At 39.0% G+C, this 19,882-nt stretch overlaps 1 protein-coding gene across 1 annotated transcript in view; it reads left to right on the plus strand.

Annotated features, from left to right (window-relative positions):
• The window catches only part of LOC144661141 (adhesion G-protein coupled receptor V1-like), an 87,413-nt gene that overhangs the window by 59,538 nt on the left and 7,993 nt on the right, over positions 1-19,882 (plus strand). Inside the window, exons 59-83 of the mRNA XM_078521850.1 lie at positions 148-339; positions 1,614-1,809; positions 2,342-2,670; positions 4,328-4,483; positions 4,987-5,092; positions 5,569-5,615; positions 7,266-7,385; positions 8,360-8,511; positions 10,137-10,344; positions 10,639-10,742; positions 11,267-11,386; positions 11,906-12,031; positions 12,553-12,627; positions 13,014-13,178; positions 13,351-13,411; positions 13,551-13,631; positions 14,160-14,266; positions 14,417-14,474; positions 14,942-15,064; positions 15,531-15,635; positions 16,011-16,133; positions 16,558-16,639; positions 17,501-17,603; positions 18,593-18,750; positions 19,730-19,851. Coding sequence (XP_078377976.1) covers positions 148-339; positions 1,614-1,809; positions 2,342-2,670; positions 4,328-4,483; positions 4,987-5,092; positions 5,569-5,615; positions 7,266-7,385; positions 8,360-8,511; positions 10,137-10,344; positions 10,639-10,742; positions 11,267-11,386; positions 11,906-12,031; positions 12,553-12,627; positions 13,014-13,178; positions 13,351-13,411; positions 13,551-13,631; positions 14,160-14,266; positions 14,417-14,474; positions 14,942-15,064; positions 15,531-15,635; positions 16,011-16,133; positions 16,558-16,639; positions 17,501-17,603; positions 18,593-18,750; positions 19,730-19,851 — 3,219 coding nt within the window. The remainder of the gene's footprint in view (positions 1-147; positions 340-1,613; positions 1,810-2,341; positions 2,671-4,327; positions 4,484-4,986; positions 5,093-5,568; positions 5,616-7,265; positions 7,386-8,359; positions 8,512-10,136; positions 10,345-10,638; positions 10,743-11,266; positions 11,387-11,905; positions 12,032-12,552; positions 12,628-13,013; positions 13,179-13,350; positions 13,412-13,550; positions 13,632-14,159; positions 14,267-14,416; positions 14,475-14,941; positions 15,065-15,530; positions 15,636-16,010; positions 16,134-16,557; positions 16,640-17,500; positions 17,604-18,592; positions 18,751-19,729; positions 19,852-19,882) is intronic.

Genomic DNA, 19,882 nt, shown 5'->3' on the forward strand with positions numbered 1-19,882 from the left:
TGGTTGATGACAGATTTTGTCCGACGACCGCCTTTTAATTTTGTTTCGCTCGACTGATCTTGATATAGAAATTCTCGGGGAACAAAAGTAACTGTTTCTCTCGCGACCAATCATTTTGTGTTGAATATTAACCTCTTGCTTTTTCAGGTGAACCCAGTGCTTGTTCCTGACAAAAAGTTGGTGTACTCTCTGTACTTGGCGTCTGCGCACACTCCAGGTAATCTGCCTGGTGGCGCGAACGTCACGACCGGAGCCAGTCGAACAGCGATTATTGAGTACAGCGGTGTTGTCGTGGTTGCTCCAGACACACAACAGCTTGTAGCTGTCGAAGATGGAAAGGTAGGGGTTTTGTGGAATACATGTACTATTCCCTTGTGTGCTTCACGTTAGAATTGAAGTTCAAGTTGCAGTTAGCTGAATTGGTACATTTGCAATATGCGTTGTCACGTACACTTTCTTGCTCAATTTTTTTGTGGAGGAAAGATTGCGTGAAGACGGAGCGAAATCGGAAATACTAGATAAAGTAGATCGCGTTACTCGAGCACCAAAATTATTCGTTAAATGTTACGCTTTTGGAGCGAAAAGTTCACAGCAATTTGAAAGGTTGTCTTATATATCAGTCGAAGAATCTTATCGTAAGTGGCGATGTGCAATTCCATGTTCGGCAAGCTCAGTTCTTTTGAAACGTATGTCGTTTTAATAGAAGTGACCTTTTCTTGTTGTATGCTAACAGATAATAATACAGCAACATCCCGATTTCTCGAACCTCCAGCGGAAACGAAAATTGCCTCGAGAAATCGAAAGGTTGGAAAAATCGGGGATAAAATTACAGAGAAGTGCTATTGAAAAGAAACGAAAATTGCCTCGAGAAATCGAAAGGTTGGAAAAATCGGAGATAAAATTACAGAGAAGTGCTATTGAAGAGAAACGAAAATTGCCTCGAGAAATCGAAAGGTTGGAAAAATCGGAGATAAAATTACAGAGAAGTGCTATTGAAGAGAAACGAAAATTGCCTCGAGAAATCGAAAGGTTGGAAAAATCGGAGATAAAATTACAGAGAAGTGCTATTGAAGAGAAACGAAAATTGCCTCGAGAAATCGAAAGGTTGGAAAAATCGGAGATAAAATTACAGAGAAGTGCTATTGAAGAGAAACGAAAATTGCCTCGAGAAATCGAAAGGTTGGAAAAATCGGAGATAAAATTACAGAGAAGTGCTATTGAAGAGAAACGAAAATTGGTTTGAGAAGTCGGAAGTTTCGAGAAACCGAGGGTTGCTATAGTCCCCAGTCAGTCACGTGTTATATACTCGTGTATTCAACATTTTGACGCTTTAGTAGTTGCAGGATCTATTGGCATAAATTCCCCTGTTTTAGTAGCTAGTGTTTGCGCAGCAGACGCTGCAAAAGTCAAAGCTATAAGATAAGATTAACTTTGTTTTGCATGCTGTTACTTCATCTGTTGGCGTGAAGAACACTACATGATCCTTCATGTATTCATGTCATGAACAGTTGTCGTCTATTTGTGAGAAAACGAGGGAACTTATAACTGGGAATTTATGGTCAACTTGGCCATAACTATCACTGCTAATCGCGGCCTTTTTACATTTTCTCCAGGTTAAATGCAAGGTTCTTCGTCAGTTCAGCGTGTTAGGCTCTGTTACAGTGCAGTATACCTACAATGGCTCACCGGGTACTGTTAACATGGCAGAAGGAGAGTTCAGTAAAGAATTTGAAGTTAGTGTGCGCAACAGCAACTCTGATCCGGAAAAAGATCGTGTGGTCTACTTGAACTTAACCTCCGTCACTGGAAGTAAGAATCCTTTGTTAGCTATATTTATAACTTACTCGCTTTGCTTTGAAACGCAAAGAGAAGCTAACGGTAAACCACGCTGTGTTCTGTTAGTAGAAACATTACAAGAAACGTCTTTAACCAGAATATTTATTTTGGTTAGCCGACTTCCGCTAAAGTGGCTCGAGAAGTGTTTGTATGAGGTTAATTCACTCTTTCGTGCATGTTTGCGGAGAACAGATTTCTATGTCTGTATTTGTTGTCAAGGTTGTAAAAGAGCCTTGGTAATGGAAATTATGTTGAGGTAGAATGGTCGGTTATTTTAGGGAATATTTGTCAGTTTATGGACCTCGCCTTCGGCTTAGCGACTTCTCTTTAGGAGAATTTGATCAGGTTGAAATTTGAAGAGAGCTCATCAGAATATCAGGTGAACCGTTTTGCCGGATTTTGCCAGTTTGCGCGGCTCTGAGGTATTTTAGTAACAGCTACACTATACACTTTTTGAAGGGATTTGTTGCAAATGAAAGGTGTTTTAACTTCGCAACTTTTTCAGGTGGTTCTCCACGACTGGGATTGAACAGAACTGTGCGTATAACAATCAAAGATAACGATGATCCCCAAGGAGTGTTTAGTTTCCGCACAACTCGTATAACAGTGCCAGAGAACGCGACAAGTGGAAAAACTCGTAAAGTGGAGCTTGAAGTTCAACGTACCAGGGGCACCCTTGGCGATGTGTCCGTCCTTGTGCGGACTGTGGGGGGAGGGGAGCGTTGGAGTCCCACCCTACAGTCATTGAAAAACGCCATTGCAGGGAAGAAAGGAGATAAGAACGCGACTGCTGGTACTGATTACGTTGAGCTGTCAACAAGAGTGACTTTCTCGGTAAGACTGTGTTTTCTTCTTGGTTTCTCAAAGGTGTGTTGTGGAAGGCCAGAAACATTCAATTAACGAAATACCACGACTCAAAAGGATTGTGTCACGGTCATTGAAAAATGGAAATGTTCTTTGCAGTTATAAAAGCGACTTGAAATACAGAATACCAACCCATGACCTCTGGGATTCTTGTTCAAAAGCTGCACAAATTAGCTATAAAGCAACTTTAAGCAGTGGACCCCTCCTACAACTAGATAGCTTCTAATATATTTCGTTCTCTGGTGTCTAAGAGGCTTATAGTGCAGTTGCGATTGTGCTACTGTGTATTTTTTCTGACTCATTTTTTTGACGTTTTTGCTTGTTTACAAGCTAAAATGGTAGAATAGGGGTTATGTGGACAAAATTTGGAACCACATATTTGTAAACTCTCAAGGGACTTTTTTAATTTCTCAAGGGATTACTTTCCGCTGTGGGTGATCATTTGCGATCTCGTGGAAAAAACGTGACTTGTCACATTTACAAACGTTATATAACAATTTTAAAAGTGACATGTCAGCTTTCTTATCTCAACGCACATGTGTCTGAAAGGCTATCTATAAAAAGCGTCGCACAAACAATGGATTGCGTAACTAAAACACGAATAAATAATCACTAGCACTTACATCGTTTAAAAATTACAAACGTCAAAAATAAACCATACCAAAAAACTCGCTCTTTTCAAAGATATTATTGAAGTTAATACAAATGCAAGAGATGGGGGCTTCTTTTAGCTTAGGAGCGGTTAAAAATTAGGCCAAATTTGGTCGCTACATGCAAGCGTCATTCTATTTCGTCATCAGCCTAGGTCGTTAGGGACGAGACCTAGCGTTGACAGCAATGTTGCATGAATCGGCTTTACAACATGCGATCGTATCTACGCAGTTCGAGTGGAATTTCAGTCAAAGACAGCAAAATTCTTTCGTATTTCATCTTCAAATATAATTCGAAAGCATTCACTGTATATATGGCTTTTGTTTAATCCTGGGTCTTGATATCCGACCTCGCAGAGCCTAGACAAAACGCAGCTTGAGTGTAACGATTTGTTTACGCCGCAATTATATGCGCAATGTTTTCTCCGACAGTAGTCGGAAATATCCGTATTTTTTTTTCGTGCTTTTTCGTGGAGCAATCGTAACGATACGGCCTTGAACACATTGAACAGCGGTCTACCTATAACAATTCAAATATGGCGTCGCAAAAACAAAGCGTCGAACGCATATTTTGCTGTTTCATTTGCTAATTTCGCTGCCGTAATCGACTGCCTCGAAAGGTCCTTGCAATTTTAAAGTATAGAATTGTCAGATCTCGCTGAAATTTGCACTGTTTATTTGTGTAATGTTAAGGAATATGTGCCTAAATACCCGGCGCGGACGAGCCATTTTTGACAAAATTATATGGCTGCATTTCCTCCGCGAAGATAGGAAATTGTTAAACTAAACTACAAAGAAACTGTAATGATAAGTTCGAAGAACAATGCACAGGATAAACCTTCGACTCATACTTCATGCAAAAACGTCGATATCTCGAAGAGACTTTGATTTCTTTCATATGCGATGAACAATATATTTGTCCTTTAAGTATTCTTTCTTTTCCTCGTTTAATCTGTTTTATGTGATTATGTGATTAGGCTCAAGACCCTATACCAGCCGATGGACAAGTGAAAAAGGTTCAGCTTGAGATCAAGGACGATGATCTGCCCGAACCTGATGAACAGGTTTTAGTCTACTTGACAGACGCCACGGGTGGTGCCAGAGTTGCCACTGATGCCGATAGCGGAATCCAGGTAAGCCTTACACACTTTTTCAGAGTTTGAATTTTTTTGCGATATAAATTATTGCGTCCGATTCGAATAAATGTCAAAATAAACCTCTACTAAAGTAAGGTAGCACAGTAGAAGTTATTGTAAACCGAATTAACAAAGACGGCAAAGATTGGCAAAGACTAAGGTGCACTATTAACAAACATTTTCGGCGAACTATTTATTGTGCACCAACTGTGACGCAACTTTTTTATTACGACGGTTTCTAAACTGAGTTTACTGCAGCGCCACTGCGAAAATTAAGATCAGTTGATTGTCCAAGGTAAAACGAACGTTTGGAAAGAGGAAGAGGAAGTGGAGTTCGCTCTCGTTTCCTACCCATTCCCTCGCCGCCATTCCCTTGTTTTTCCTAAGGTTGGTTCAATACAGCCGCCTATCTAATCAACAATCTGTATTGCTACAACCTCGTGCAATTTTTTCTATGTGACTGACTATGGGTATTCTAACAACATTGATCTGTATTTTAGTCTTGGGCCACCATCATCATTCAAGGCAATGATTTAATGAACGGAGAGATCGGTTTTGTGCCAGGATCAGAGACTACAACAATTGATGAAGATAATGCCAGGGAGGGTATGCAAAGATCGTTTAACATTTCACTGCTCTTGTTTTAATAATTACTTCAAACTATTAGGTCAACTGAATCCAAAAGAAATAAGAATTTCATTTCAGATTCGCAGATTTCTCGCGCAAGAAGGTTAAGTAATCACTAGTAATGTTTCTTTTAGCCTTCTTTGTAAATATCATTGTAATTTACTACCTGAGTGTTTTTATCTTTTTAAATTTTTATGTAAAGTTTTTAGAGGAAGGCCCCTCTGTATACAGCCTACGAGCTGAGTGAGCTACCCTGCTTAAATAAATTTTTACTTACTAACTAAGCAAACAAATTGCTTCTTTAAAGACTTAAAGGCAAAGATGTCCACCCTGACTCGAAATTAAATCTACAGCTTTGGGAATTAAGAACTGGGAATGTCTTCCATTTGCCCTGTTATTTCAGAGGGAAATGCGTTTGTTGCTGTTGAATTAATGATATGTATTGTTGCTTACAGCTGTACTCAAAGTTCAAAGAACGAAAGCTACTTTTGGTGAACTTCAGGTATTTTTTTCTTTGGTATATGTTTTGTTAGTTCTTATCAGTTTGTTTTAGAAAAGTTGGTTAATGCAATATTCCAAAGCTCCATGTTACTTTATTTGGTGACTTGCTTATCGATCTCTTACTGAAGCACTCGCTGTGGGAAAAGAAGTTAGATGGTTTAGTTAAAGTATATCTAATTTAAATTTCTTCATTTGTGTGTTTCTCGCTTTTTCTAATTTAAATTTCTTCATTTGTGTGTTTCTCGCTTTTCCTTTTCTTTTAAAGTTTTGTTATCATTTGTCGCGTGTTGTCTTATTTTTCACATCTTATCAACTGCGGTCCCTTTTTGTTGCCAATTTCTTTATTATTTTCATTTCATTTGTAAACCAATTTCTTTGTTTACTTTTCTCGATGATTTTGTTTGGTTTTCTTTTCTTTTCTTTTCTTGAAAAATGCACCTTCAAGCTTTTGTCCTTATTACAGTGATGTTGCACGCAACCTATAATCTCACCTTTATCTAACATATTGCTTGCCTAATAACTTCTGTAGGAACCATCACCCCTCTAGCTAATCATCCCTTTGATTTCAGATTATCTCTAGTTATTCTCTATACTTGCCCTGATTAACCATTGAGGGAACATTCTCTTTGATTCTTTGAATTTAATATTAAGCAAGCTATCTATTAGATAGCTTGCCTTGCTGGTCTTTTAGCAACCATCACCCCTCTAGCTAATCTTTAACAATTTCTTCGCGCTAATTAACTATATAGGGAACATTCTCTTTCTTTCTTTTTCTCTTTTTCGCTCCTTGACGCTAAGGCTTCTCTTCACGTTTAGGACGACTGCCCTCCTGGCTGTCTACCAAATAGTGTGGCGGTAGGTCGTGTCTTCATTTCATGTCTTTTAACTTCACTGGTTCTTTTGTTTTCTTTTTGTCCCTTGTTCATGACACTACTTGGCTCGGAGCATGTTTCGTTTCTCTTGATTAAATAACGGTTATAACATTTTTGTTGTTTTTGATGTTGTTTAGCCCGTTGTGAAACAAGTGGCTGATCAAAACTTCTTGGACGTCTCGCAACTTCGTTGGTTACACTTAAGCAAAGCAACCTTTCCTTTTGCTGCTTCACAAGAAGATCCTATAGTACGACTTCACTAGTCTGCAGCGCGGCATTCGTTTCCTTTGTGACACAATCTTTCTTGCCTGATGGATGAAAGATTGCGTGACGAAAGAAAGTAACGTCTGTGAAAGAGGCTTAATTCTCGCCAGACCAGTCATGCACACATGGTTCACAAACAGGCGTACTTTAGAGCTCTTCGAGTTATTGGTCTTCGAATGTCTTGTGTATTTGTGCCTTCTTGCGTTTATAGTTAAAAATAAGACTTTGGCTGCGATAAACCACAAGCTCGCAAACTAACTGTTTGAAAATAGCAGATAAGCATAGCTAATCAAATTCACAGATTTGCAATAGATCATTACAAGTTTCTGCACATAGTTTAGCCGTTTAAAAGAGCTGTATTACTTTATTTCACGTGTACAATATTATCTTCACACTGAAGAAAACAACGCCTTAAAAAAAGATGCCAAATTTAAGTCATAGAGGGTTAAGACTGTAAAGACTTAGCGGATTATAACCTTTGGCCACATTAACACATATTGTGATTTCACATACAGGTGTCATGGAGTGTTCGTGAAAACGCGTTCCGTGGTGAAGTGGAACAATCTGAAGGAAGAATCACATTTGCCAGTGGCGTACGGGAACAAGATCTTATCATTCGTTTGAAAGACGATGCTGTAAGTTCAAGGAACTGTTCTATAACGTTTATTACATCCATTAGTAGACATTTTCGGGAAAATAAAAATGAGGTCAACAAGGGGAAAGTACAGAATTCGTACTGGCCGGGAAAAAATCACGAATCCGATTTTACCCTACAATTTCATTTGTGAAATACTAAATACACCCTTGTCACATTAACGTATCGTTCAAGAGATCTCTGAAATCAAATCTGAGGACTGGAAAAGCGTTGCAAGGATAAGCACAAGCATTTATTACATTTGTCTGCAAATCTATATCAATTGAAAGTTCGTGGGAAAAAATTGCAGATAGTTTACAGATATGGAAAAACTAAAAGCTTATGTAGTAGACGAGTGACCCTGTAGGTAATGCCCATACAAGGAGGGTTCTATTATCAGCTATATACATTCACTGTAAAATATTGATTTTTGGACATTGAAAACGCACAAAAATCTTAGTTACCAAAATGGTTGTCAGATGTGATCTGTACTTCAATAAAAATGACAGGAATTGATCCTTGTGAAATTAAATCGAAAGATCCCTTCCCTTGTTTACCGTCAATGAACTACGATAGATTTCACTTCGTAATATACCGTAGAATTCCGGTTATAAGCCCTGGGCTTATACAACTTCGTAAGGGTTTTTGGGTGGGCTTATAAGCGGAGGGGCTTATATTCGATAGGGCTTATAAGCGGAAGAAAAAAAACGTTTCGAAACGAGCCTCGGGAGTGTTGATCGAAATACGTTTTTAAGTTAAAAACGCACAAAAAAGCAACATTTAGCCCTGTTTAGTACTGTCATCCGGTAGAGGGGGGCTTATATCGGGGGGGGGGGAGGGGGGCTTATAACTGGATGTATTTTTTTGTTTCCAGGTTGATGGGCCTATAACCGGGGGGGGCTTATACGCGGGGGGGGGGGGGGGCTTATAACCGGAATTTTACGGTATTCCTCACTATTCTCTTTTGCTTTCTAGAAACCCGAACGAGCCGCCCAGTTTCATGTGGAATTAACCGGCATTGTCAGTGGTAACCAAGCACTTATCAATCCAAAGTACCGTGTGGCGCTGATCAATGTTGTGGAAAGCGATTTTCCAAATGGAACCATCTCCTTCTCCAAAGATGCCATGTAAGTTGATGTCCATGCCCTCATCGTTTTTTTGGTTGTACGCTCATTCTTGTCTCCAGAGCCGCTTGTCCCTCTTAGCTGGCGGAGCCTGTGCACGAGAAACAAGTGACTCTGGGGACACATGATTTGATTGGCTGGATTTTAACAAAAGAAACAGCCAATCAAATAAACAGTTCTAAAATTCCTTTGTTATACGAGAGTTTAAAACGGTAAATTTGATTGGCTAGATTTGAAACTCCTTTTGTTAAAAACTAGCTAATCAAATCTTGTGTCCCCAGAGCCCCTTGTTTCTCGTTGAAAGGCTTCACCGGTAAAGAGGCACAAGCGGCTCTTTGGACGAGAATAGTTGAATACTTTTACCTAATCGTACCTTTTTGGTACGCTTCGGCGGCATATCAGGCGAGTTTGGTCGAGCCATGGTTCGTATTTTGGCGAGACGCAGTCGACCCAAAATACCCATGGCGAGACCAAACGAGCCTGATATACAGCCGAAGCGTACCAAAAAGGTACGATTGGGTATTTACCGTACCCAAATTCAGCCAAAAATCCGGTTATATTGATCGCTTTGTTGAAGCCATGCTTGCAAGATACGTACTGCAAATTGTGTTGACTTGGTCTTTAACACTTTTACCAAGTTTCTCTTCTGCCTCTTTTTTAATTTGTTTGTTTAGAGTTTCATTCTCTAAATTTTCAAAATCAAAATAAAGCGAAAAATTTGGAAATTCCGACTCCATTTTTTCAGTCCGAATGTCTCAGTACTCGTCGGCAAACATCGCGCAATTGGCGAGCGCGCTCAAGTTTAGTTTTGACGGGAAAGTTTTTCTCTTTTTACGACCGCTAAACACCGCTAAATTTAAATTACGAAGTTCTGTTTTATTGGTAAAACCTCTTTTCAATTCATCGTACAGTAGCACTACTTTACTTCAAAGTGACCGTGATATGGTGGCATATCAGGTCAGTGACTTGATATCGTAGGATATCAGGACAGTAGATCGCGCTTCTGATTGGCTACTTGCGAACTTGGGTACGGTAATGGAAATAAGCGTAAAGCAAGCCAAGTCCTCGTTCCCTTACACTCATTTACTTGCTAACTTGTCTTAGGCAATTGGCGTTGGTTGGGGTTTGTGACGTCTTGTCGTCATATATCCATAGTAACTATAAAAATGTGATCGAAAACGATGGAATCTTTCGCATTTTCGCTGAAGTTCAAAGCTTTTGCTCATATAATAGTGGCATGCCACGATATAAATAACTATCAGGTACCAAATTACTTTAAAATAGAAGAAAACCTCAAAATAATAATTTATTAGGGCAACAATGCACCAAAAGGGTTACAACAAACTAGAAAGGAAAGAGCGTGGCTAAGATTGGAAAATTATGAACGATACGGTCAAAAAATTTTAATCTTAATTTTTCAAGAGTGACTTCTTCCGTCACGAAGCCTTTTTGAATTGTAGTATATGGCAACTCTTATTAGAAAGCATAACGACTATGCGCCATAGCGGAATGTCAAGTCACATTCAGAAGTAAAGTCACGAGGGCGTGCGTGAAAGAATTAAAACAAAAAAGACTTAAATCTTTAACTTTTGAAATAGCCATACTAATCGCCTGTGTTTATTCTTTAGTTACACAACCGTCGACAAGACGGCTACCGAAGTCCAACTTAAGGTCTCTCGGGATCATGGGAAGGACACGGACGTCACAGTTTACTTTGAGACACGTGATCTAACTGAAAGGTTCACCTCAAAACCAGGCCTGGAGACCTCTCAGGCACTTGCTGGAGAAGACTACGAAAAGCCAAATACCGTTTCTATTAGATTTGCTAAAGGAGAAGTAAGTTTTTTGTTTAGATGTTTTTGTTTATTTTAAAACATAGTTCAAACGAAGGTTCTTTGAACCCCAAGGTTAGTGAAACTCTGGTGCGATAATAAGGATTTTGAATCTCACTGGAGCTGGAATTTTTACTGCAAATATCACATTCTCTAATATGATTGTTGTTTCTAACGGTATAACGAAAATAATAGTACAATAATATTTTTGGATGAAGGGACTGTATCTTTGAAGTATACATTAGGGAGACAATATAAATTGTTTTATTGAGTGTTCCAACTGTATTTTGTCTTTTAGACTTCGCAGTTTATCACCATCACTTTAACTCCCAGAAAGGCGTCCGTTACGGCATACCCAAAAGCGTTTGAGGTTGTTTTGCTCAACGCTACTGGAGGGGCAAAGTAAGCATCTTTTTCCTGTTATTTTAATTTTTTTGGCTTGTGCTATTTATCTTTACTTTAACATGAAGCTCATGAAGTAGGCCGTACAGATTCCATAACCTAATGAGTAATGATATTGCTGTTAATTAACAAAAGCGTAAAGTTATATTTCTCTAAACCTGACATTTTGTGCCCTATGGCATGGGCAAAATGGCCGGCTGGCTGTGAATTCACCATGTGTCACTGCTTTAATTCAAATCGCCGGCAGTAGGAAAGGAGAAATGTGTTATGCTGTTAATTTACGTTAGTTTTTGCCCTAATTTTAAAACTACTCAACGTATTTAGTCTTTAAACGAAGCTTTTTTCATCTTTAGAAGACAATTTTGAGTTTTTGGAAAGAACCAGCTAAAATGAAATACTTATTAAAAAGTTACATTTGTCAGACTTTTATATTTTCAAATCTTCATGTTCTCTGTTATTTGTTGATTGATTGATCGATTGATTGATTAAATTAATTGATTGATTGTTTGATTGATCGATTGCAGGATCATTGAGAAATACAACACCTCCTTGGTTACTATATCAGACGACAAAGAAACAACAACTTTCCTCAAATTGATTGCGTTGGCTTTCCAAACTCCGCTTTCTGATGACCAGATCAACACGTAAGGCGCTTATTGACGTGCGTTTGGTGCTGTTACATAAACAAAATCCTCCATTAGGGCTCGCCCACTACCTCTCGGAACAAGACATATCATTGGTTCTTAAAACAATAGATAACAGGCCATAACAATGCCCCTAACCCCAGAAAACAATAGACGTAGTGTTTACAATGGGCGAATGTAAAAAAAAAGGAAGAGGTTCTAGAGATGTTGTGGCTAACTGGGCTTCCGACTGGCTAACTGTCATTTAGCGCAGTAATGTACATGGATGTCTGCACGTGGGTATGATTTGGTCCAAGAGGCAAACGGTTTTACGGGAGCGAATCTCGAGCAAAACTTTTTCTGCACATAGTGATCGGTATCGTATGTGGAAAGGTCCCTATCAAAGAGATGTGCGTGCTTTAGAGGGGTGTCTGTCCTACAGAGGTGTCTATATTAGAGGTGTCCGTCTTGTAGTGGTCTGTTCACTGTTACCACTTGATTATCCAATTGTAAATGAAATGGATTATTTTGTTTTTGCAGTATTCTCACCGATCTACTATCTAACATCAAGAATCCGCTGGATGAAGATCGATTGAAGTTAACAATGGACACAATTGATATCATCTTAAATGACAAGAAAAGCCGTCCAACTTTACAGGACAGAATGTAAGTGTAGCAAATGGAGTAGAGGGTAGTTTATTTTTTAAGCAACCTATTGTGCTGTCTTTAGAAAGAGGTAGGTTCATGGTTGAACTGAGCCTGACCACGAGCCTCTGTAAGCCACCACTAAATGCTTTTTAAAATCCGTAACATAAAATTAATAGTCTTAATTTGAAACGTCACGTCACGTCACGTCACGCAACGCTCCTTTGGCAACTCAAGTAACAGTCACGTAGGAGATGTAACATTAAACTTTTGTTCCACCGAGGCTGGCTATAGTGAAGCATCATGGTTTGACGTTTGAAGCTCTTTTGCCAAGGAGAGCTTACTTCTGGACATTGCTTCAGTTAAATCCTACCACTAATTATTTATTGTAACCGTCTTAAAAACAAAGACAAGTAGCGGGAGTAAAGGCCCTTATGCGTTCTCTTAGAAAAATGCCTTGACGAAACTTTAAATTCTCCAAAAGTAGTATCAAACAGATTCGCTGAAACAGAAATGAGAAGTTTTAAATGTTAATCTTCTAGATTGCAAGATACGGCCAAACAAACACTAATGGACATCTTTGACGAGTTGTTGAATCCCAGCAGAGATGACACCAGGTATGTGCTGTTGAAAATATATACATTGACAGTTTCTTGCTTGGTTCATTTTTTAATAGCATTACATAGGGCGGTTTCAACTGGATGCCGTAGAACCAAAACCAGAGTAATCACTTTGGCCAGTGACGAAGGACGTAAACAATCCTCAAAGCAAATACATGTAGCCGACACGAAGCGCGGGAAATCGTGCGCGAGCGAGTCATGATTGGTTTTGGTTGTTACTTCTGATCAAATGAGAAAGTGGCGAAGTTATTTTAAACTAATCACTAATCGAAGTAATGCAAAACCAAAGCAAATGCGTTAAACTTTCGGCACTCTAGTGAAAACATGGACACTGGCTTTATAGCTATTGTATTAATCGCATTTTCTACTTCTTTTCCTCTTAGGGGTCAAGACAAACTCTCCAAGGTTTTCGAGACATTTGCATTTTCTCTGGTGTATGGCCTGCCGTGTTCAGGTCAACAGGGCTCGTCACTTAAGGGAAAACGTGCAACAGTGGAAGGATTTAGACGAACGCCTGCTGACCTAAACGGATTGCAAATCAAAACTGGGTAAGTCACAAACGCTCCGCTCAATGTAGTCTTTTTAAGGAATCGACATAAAAAGATTACCAACACAATTTGTATGAAGGCATGGCCTTCAATGCGCTTTATTCCATCAGAAGGCAAGTCAATCTTTCGAAAAGCTTGATGAGACTTAACGTGGTAATTTAATCTCTTACAGGAATGGGAAGGACTATTTCCAGTATCCATCAAATCTGTATTCAACTTCATCAAACCAGGAGGTTTGTATCAATGTTTGTGTAGAAGTTGTCTTTATGTCCTCCAAATGGTTGTTGCTGTTACTAATGTTTGACCGCATAAATAGGCTCTAGATTTTATTGGTATTGTATTTATTTTGGATTTGTTTGATATCTTTTCTAGTGTCGCGATGTACATTTTATTGATTATCAGACTGCTCACTGGTTCAACAAATCTGGTCAGCCCCCTGTTATCAATGACAAGGTTTGAATCTTATATTTTTTTTGTTCAAATGTTTTATTAGAAAACCACTTGCTTCATATGTAGATGCATCATGTCCTCCGTTTGCTTTTGTCTTTCCTTTTGCCTTGGCTTTTCTCTGGTCTTGTCAATGTTTTTTTTTTCTGTGGCGTGGGCTTGTCACAAAGCTACACCTTCCGAGGTCCTCTTCCAGTATAGTTAATGGCGCCCAAACTATACTCCATTTGTCTTACTCCCCTAAATGTAGCTTTCTAGATAGCTTTCTAAGGTAGTTTTCTGATCTCTTTCGGATCCTGAACCTTCTCTTTCCATAAGTGTTGAAACTTTTCCCCACGCATGCACGCAAAAATGTTGTATTCAGAATCTGATGCCAGTTTCTAGCAATCTTGTGAGCCGTTTTTTGACGCCGTCTTATTGTATAGAAACATACAGCACAAAATATATAGGGGCAAGGGTCCCCCCTTTTCCCTCTCCTACAATCCTGCCTATATTGGCAGCCATATTGATCAAGGTAGTACGTTTCTTTTCCAGGTGCTCTCCACATCGTCAAATGACTCCTCGTCGCGTATCAGCAGTGACAACCCTGTTACGTACCGTATCTATAGTAACCAAAAGCGAGTGACCCCCAAGGGAGCTGAGTAAGTAACATGCATTATGTACTTTCCAGTCATTATTATCACATGGCTGCCACAGTTTAAGAAAAGTCAGGGATTTTTTTTTTTCAATGTTATGTTGTCCTTCAGTAATGTCTTCTTATTTTTAATCTCCTTGTTATTTTGTTTGTTAAGCTGTGTCTACTGGGATTATTCCAAGTCAGCTTGGTCCAAAGAAGGCTGCACCAAAAAGGTCAGTAGCTCGGCTGTATATCAATATTAATTTTGCTTTAATTGCTTGTACTTTAATCTTCACTGAACACTGCTTTCTGTCTCCTCACTGTGCGACGATGATCCTTTTTCTACTATTGTAATGGACTGTCTGCTGGCTTGAGCAACGCGTTCTCTTTTCCCGAGTTACCTTTTGCCTCTGTTTAAAGAGTCTACGTGCGAAACCATTCAAATGAAAATAAGTTTGATTTGCATGAAGATGGAACTGTAGGTGGAACTAATTTTCATATCGATGGTCTCGCACGTAAACTCGTTTTAAAAGGGTAATTAGGAAATGATCTATTGACTACCGCTTTTCTTCACCGCTAAACTATGTTGAATAGTTGTTTTGATATATCACTTTTTTGGGGGTGACACAACTTAGTGTTTGTGTCTGATGGGTGGTTGGAGGAAGTAAGGAAGGTTGACTTGTGTTTTCTTGTTTAACAGAGCGATGAAGGCGACTACGTGGAGTGTCAGTGCGACCATCTGTCGAACTTTGCAGCTCAAGGAGAGAGTGATGACAGAGCTGGTTATAGCATTGCTTTCTTCATTGTCTGCTTCGTCTGTATGGTAAGTAACATGTTCTTACTTGTTCTTCGCGTTTGACCGTAGTTCTTTCCTTCAGATACAACCTTGGAAAAGTCTTTCCCTCACGACGAGCCTCTCTATAATCGTCGATCCTATGAGATTTTCATGTGACCAGGAATTTTGAAGACGAAAACAAGAAAGTTGTTAACTAATAGATACACTCTACATGTACCAAGATATCCGCGGAACTAACTCAAATAGCCCAGCTCACCACGAGTTTCGTAGTTCAGCCCAACCAGTATCTAGGAGTCCATTGGTTCGATTTTCGTCTGGGACTGTTCTTTGTCCCACACCCGTGTCATGTTGAACATGTCATTTTCATTAAAAAAGAAATTTGTGGATATAAGTAAGGAAATTTACGCGGCAATTGGGTTGGCTCATTTTTGTGCGCGAATTTTCGTTTTCCTAACGGCAAAATCTAATTGAGTTCTTTCTTTTCTCTTATCAGGGGGTATTCTTCGTAGCCATATTTATTCATCATCTGTGTTCTGTTGAGAACATGTTTGCTGCCAAGCTGCTGATGCATTTGTTCTTCGCCTGCATGATGGCTCAGGTGCATGTCCTCAAGATTGTTTATACTTGCTATTGATGATTTAGGAAACAAACACGAGAGAGGTCGTTTCATCACATTTCTAAACACCGAGAAGAGAGTTAAAATACGACACGCAGCGGAGTATTTTTGACGAACTTTGACGTGTTTAAAAATGTGATGAAACACTCCCTCGAGTGTTTGATACATCTTCTCAATCGAAACTAAAACTAAGGAATAAATGGAGAAATAAAATCGTAAAAATCTATGTCATTTGAAATCACATATCCAAACCAACGTCACGGCTTTGATTTCCTTTGTTTTCACTTGATGACACATTAATGAGTTTGATGAAGTAATATTTGAAGTTTTAATTTTCTTTGCCTTGTTAATTTTCAGTTGATGTTTGTGCTGGGTGCTTACCTGAGTCCCACACTGGTTGAAGAACAAACCCGTTGTTCCGTGCTTGGCATGTTTATTCATTACTTCTTTCTTTGTCAGTTTTCTTGGATGTTTATTGAGGTAAGGGCTCTCTTTGGGTGATGTTGTAACGCATGTGGGATGGGGTTACCGTTCACTTACACACCATTTTAAATTTTATTGTCATTTTATTGGATTTTACATAAGGGCGGATTGGTTTAAAAAATCTTTTTCATTCAAATTAAAAAATACATTAAGCATTGTTTGTTGTTTCGGTCACTTATCAAACTACAGAGAAGCCAAAGTGATGTTTCATACTTTCATAAAAAAAACTCTGCTCATAAGTAAACACTTGAGAAATGTAAAAAAACACTCGCTTACAGCTTGTGCTTACTTCGATACTTCATCATTTACATGTTTTTAAATTCCCGTTTTGTTTTATAAATGTATAATTAAAAGCTTTGACTTATTTTGCTTAATATTTATTTTAACGCTCAAACGTCTTTCTCGCTTGCTCTATTTTCAGGCATGGAATCTTTGGCGTGTTTTCGTTCTTAATGACGAGCACACGGACAGGAAACTTGTTATGTTCTTCGGCCTGGGATGGGGTGAGTGTGAAATCTTAGAAAAGCAAGAAAATATTTTTAGGCCTATCACCGTTTCTCAAATTTAAAGTCTTAACAACCATCAAGTCATGGATCGATTCTCACTCGAGCAAGAAAATAAATCCAGGGTTGCCACAGGTCAGGAAATGGTCAGGAAAAAATAAAAATTCCTCAAGGGCAGGGAATTTTATTTTGAGTCAGGGAAAATTGACATTTTGAAGAATAGTCAGGGAAAATTGAAATATAACACCGCTGATTTAATACAATTGATTCCTGGAAGAAACATTTCAGGTCAATGTGATCTCAGCGATACGTTTTTTTTTCTTGGAAGTGGGGGCTGGAGGCTGCTTTTATACTGATCTGACATTTTGAATTTATTTGGTCAGGGAAATTTTATTTTTATCAGGGAAAAGTCAAAGAAATTTGGAAATTCATGTCTGTGGCAACCAAAGAATTCGCATTTGCTTAATTGAAAACCGCTCGAACCTCTCCCAAAGATGTGAAAACGTAGACAAACATTCAGGTCAAGAGAAGAAACAAGACGATTAGATGTCCTTCATATGCATCATCAGCCCCAATAGTGCCTTAATGACACACAGGACTTCAGCGATTCCTCGCCACTTATTCCATTGACAGGGACGTAACCAAATCTAAATTCTCTCAAATTAAAGCATAAGCATTGCATAGAAACTAGTGAGGAGAAAACGCAGGTCGACACCAAGGGAGAAAAGGTTGTGTAGTCAAAGTACTCTACATTACATAACTAAATAGGGTTGCCAGTACATTACATTGGTGAAAATGTCGTCATTGCGAATTTTGAGAAGCTATCGGGATCATAACGTTCGATGTGTTTTTTTACCACAGGGCTACCTGTTCTGATCATTGTGCTATATATTCTCATTACTCACCTGGCCATCGGGTGGGAGTTTACTGAGGCTTACGCCGACGTACACAGCAATGGAGACATGTAAGTATGGACCCTGCCAACATTTATAGGGTTTTAATTTGAGAACGCACATGTTTATATAGGTTGCAAGCCCATCGTCCAAACTAAAGCGGTGAAAACGACAATCTTTTAAATCAAAACCGAAGATTTGAAAATGGAGCTCTGTGGTTTTGGCTCATAACGAGGGAGAGTGGAGCCTTATGAAAACGATGACGCATATTCCAATTGTAACTCGTGTCAGGAATAACCTAAATCCTGATTCGCTGTACTTTTAGACACATACAGTTGAATCTCGATAATTCGAATCCTCAATAAATCGAACTTCCTGCAAACTCGAACCTTTTCCGATTCCCCATCAGGTCGTTTTCTTACTAATTTTACCCTCGATAACTCGAACTTCCGATATCTCGAACTTTTTCGATTTCCCTTGAAGGTTCGAGTTATCGAGATTCAACTGTACATTAGACCCCGTTCGATTAGTGTGAGCAAAAATATTTTATTACGTTTCGTCTCGAACGAAAACGGAGATTTGAAAACATGTCGGGGCCGGGAATAACTAGGGTTCTGACCTGCCCCATGTCATGTGTAGGGGTAAGACAGAGTTCGTACGTGTCCTGGAAAACCTGGAAAGTCCTGGAATTTTATTGTGGCACTTTTCAGGACTGGAAAGTCCTGGAAAAAGACTACCTGTCCTGGAAAGTTCTGGAAGTCTGTTAAACTCAAGTAACAACTGAATTCTCAGAACTAACATTACAAGAAATGTACAGACGGTAAGGAGAAATAATATTGAGATCTTGAGAGTGAAAGGGGTAATGTGAATTTTGGAGTCCCGGAAAACTCAATCTGAGTCCTTGATAAGTCCTGGAAAATTGTTTGTGAAAAAGGGTAAGAACCCTGCTAAGAGAAACAGGTAAACGTAGCTATTTAAAAAGACCCTCCAGGATACAAAGATTTGAAGGGTTCCTTATCACAGAGTGATCTTCTAACCTTTTTACATTACGTTCCACCAGGTGCTTCATACCAGACACAGTCGCTGCTCTTTCCAGCGTGGTCGGCCCAGTCCTTCTCTTCCTGATGGCCGTGGGCTTGGTGTTTACGCAGGCGTACCTGGTCACTCCACAGTGGAAGCACTATGATGATATATTCCGTGGACATTACAATATTCGAGGTATTTTTCAGTTTCTTCTACCTAAAGTGTGCATTGGTCGACATTGAAGGACCAGTTGTACCGTTGTACAGTAGAACTCCGGTAACTCGAACTCTGAAGAGAAACGAAAAACAGTTCGAGTAAGCGGGGTTTCGAGTTATCGGGATCGATTGAATATTTAATTTGCCAAGTTAACAATTGATATTTAACTAATTTTTTCAACACTTCAGTATCAATACAGGGCAAATTGAACTCGTCAGAAACTCTAACACGGCCATACATTCTTATGATAAGAGTGGAAAATGACTGTCAAATACATGATCTGTTCGCTGCTCTTATCAATGAGCAACGGTGGCAGGTTGCAAAAACCGGAATTCGAGTTATCGGGGTAAATTTGACCCAAATTTCGATCAAGGGAAACGAAATTTAGTTCGAGTTAAGGAACCCAGCAGAATGCCAGGAGATAATGACCTGTAACTCAAATGAACAAAACTTATTTTATGCTGGTACATAGTACAAACTGGCTATTTTCACTCCTAGAGACCATGTCTTGTTGGTTTCGTTTTGGCTTTTTTTTGATCTACTCTTTGTTTCTCTTCTTGTTTACCATGGTAAAGTTTTTGTAGTTGTGTTGAAATTTGTGATTTTCCTTGAACTCAACACGTGAACTAATTCTCAGGACAAGACTGTCGTGAAAGAAAAAACATTTTAAGACCAAAGACTTCATGATGTAAAGAAGTTGATAAAGAAAGAATATCGTTAGGAATTTACCACCTTTTGTTCAACGGTCGACTCCTGATCGGAAAACACGAAAAAAAAAAAAAAAAAACATTTCGAGTATTTATGCCGCTAAGTAATCAATATCTCTCTTATATACAAAGCTTAATACATAAATTTCTTTCCAAGAATAGGACGGTCGTCTTTGTGTAGGGTACAAGCTTCAGCACATCACTCACCAAACTTGACGTTGATTAATTTTTCTTTCTTTTTCTGTTTTTAGAAATCCGCTATGTCATAATACTGTTTGTTCTGATTACATTGGTGTGGTCATGTGCTGGGTTTCATCTGGCTTACGGGAACGAGTGGATACTCATTTTATTTATGGTCTTTGACGGAATACTGGTGAGAAGCTGTACCTGAAAGTATTTATAAA

The sequence above is a fragment of the Oculina patagonica genome, chromosome 1 (assembly GCF_052425735.1).
Source record: "Oculina patagonica isolate OP01 chromosome 1, crgOcupat, whole genome shotgun sequence".
Classification (NCBI taxonomy): domain Eukaryota; kingdom Metazoa; phylum Cnidaria; class Anthozoa; order Scleractinia; family Oculinidae; genus Oculina; species Oculina patagonica.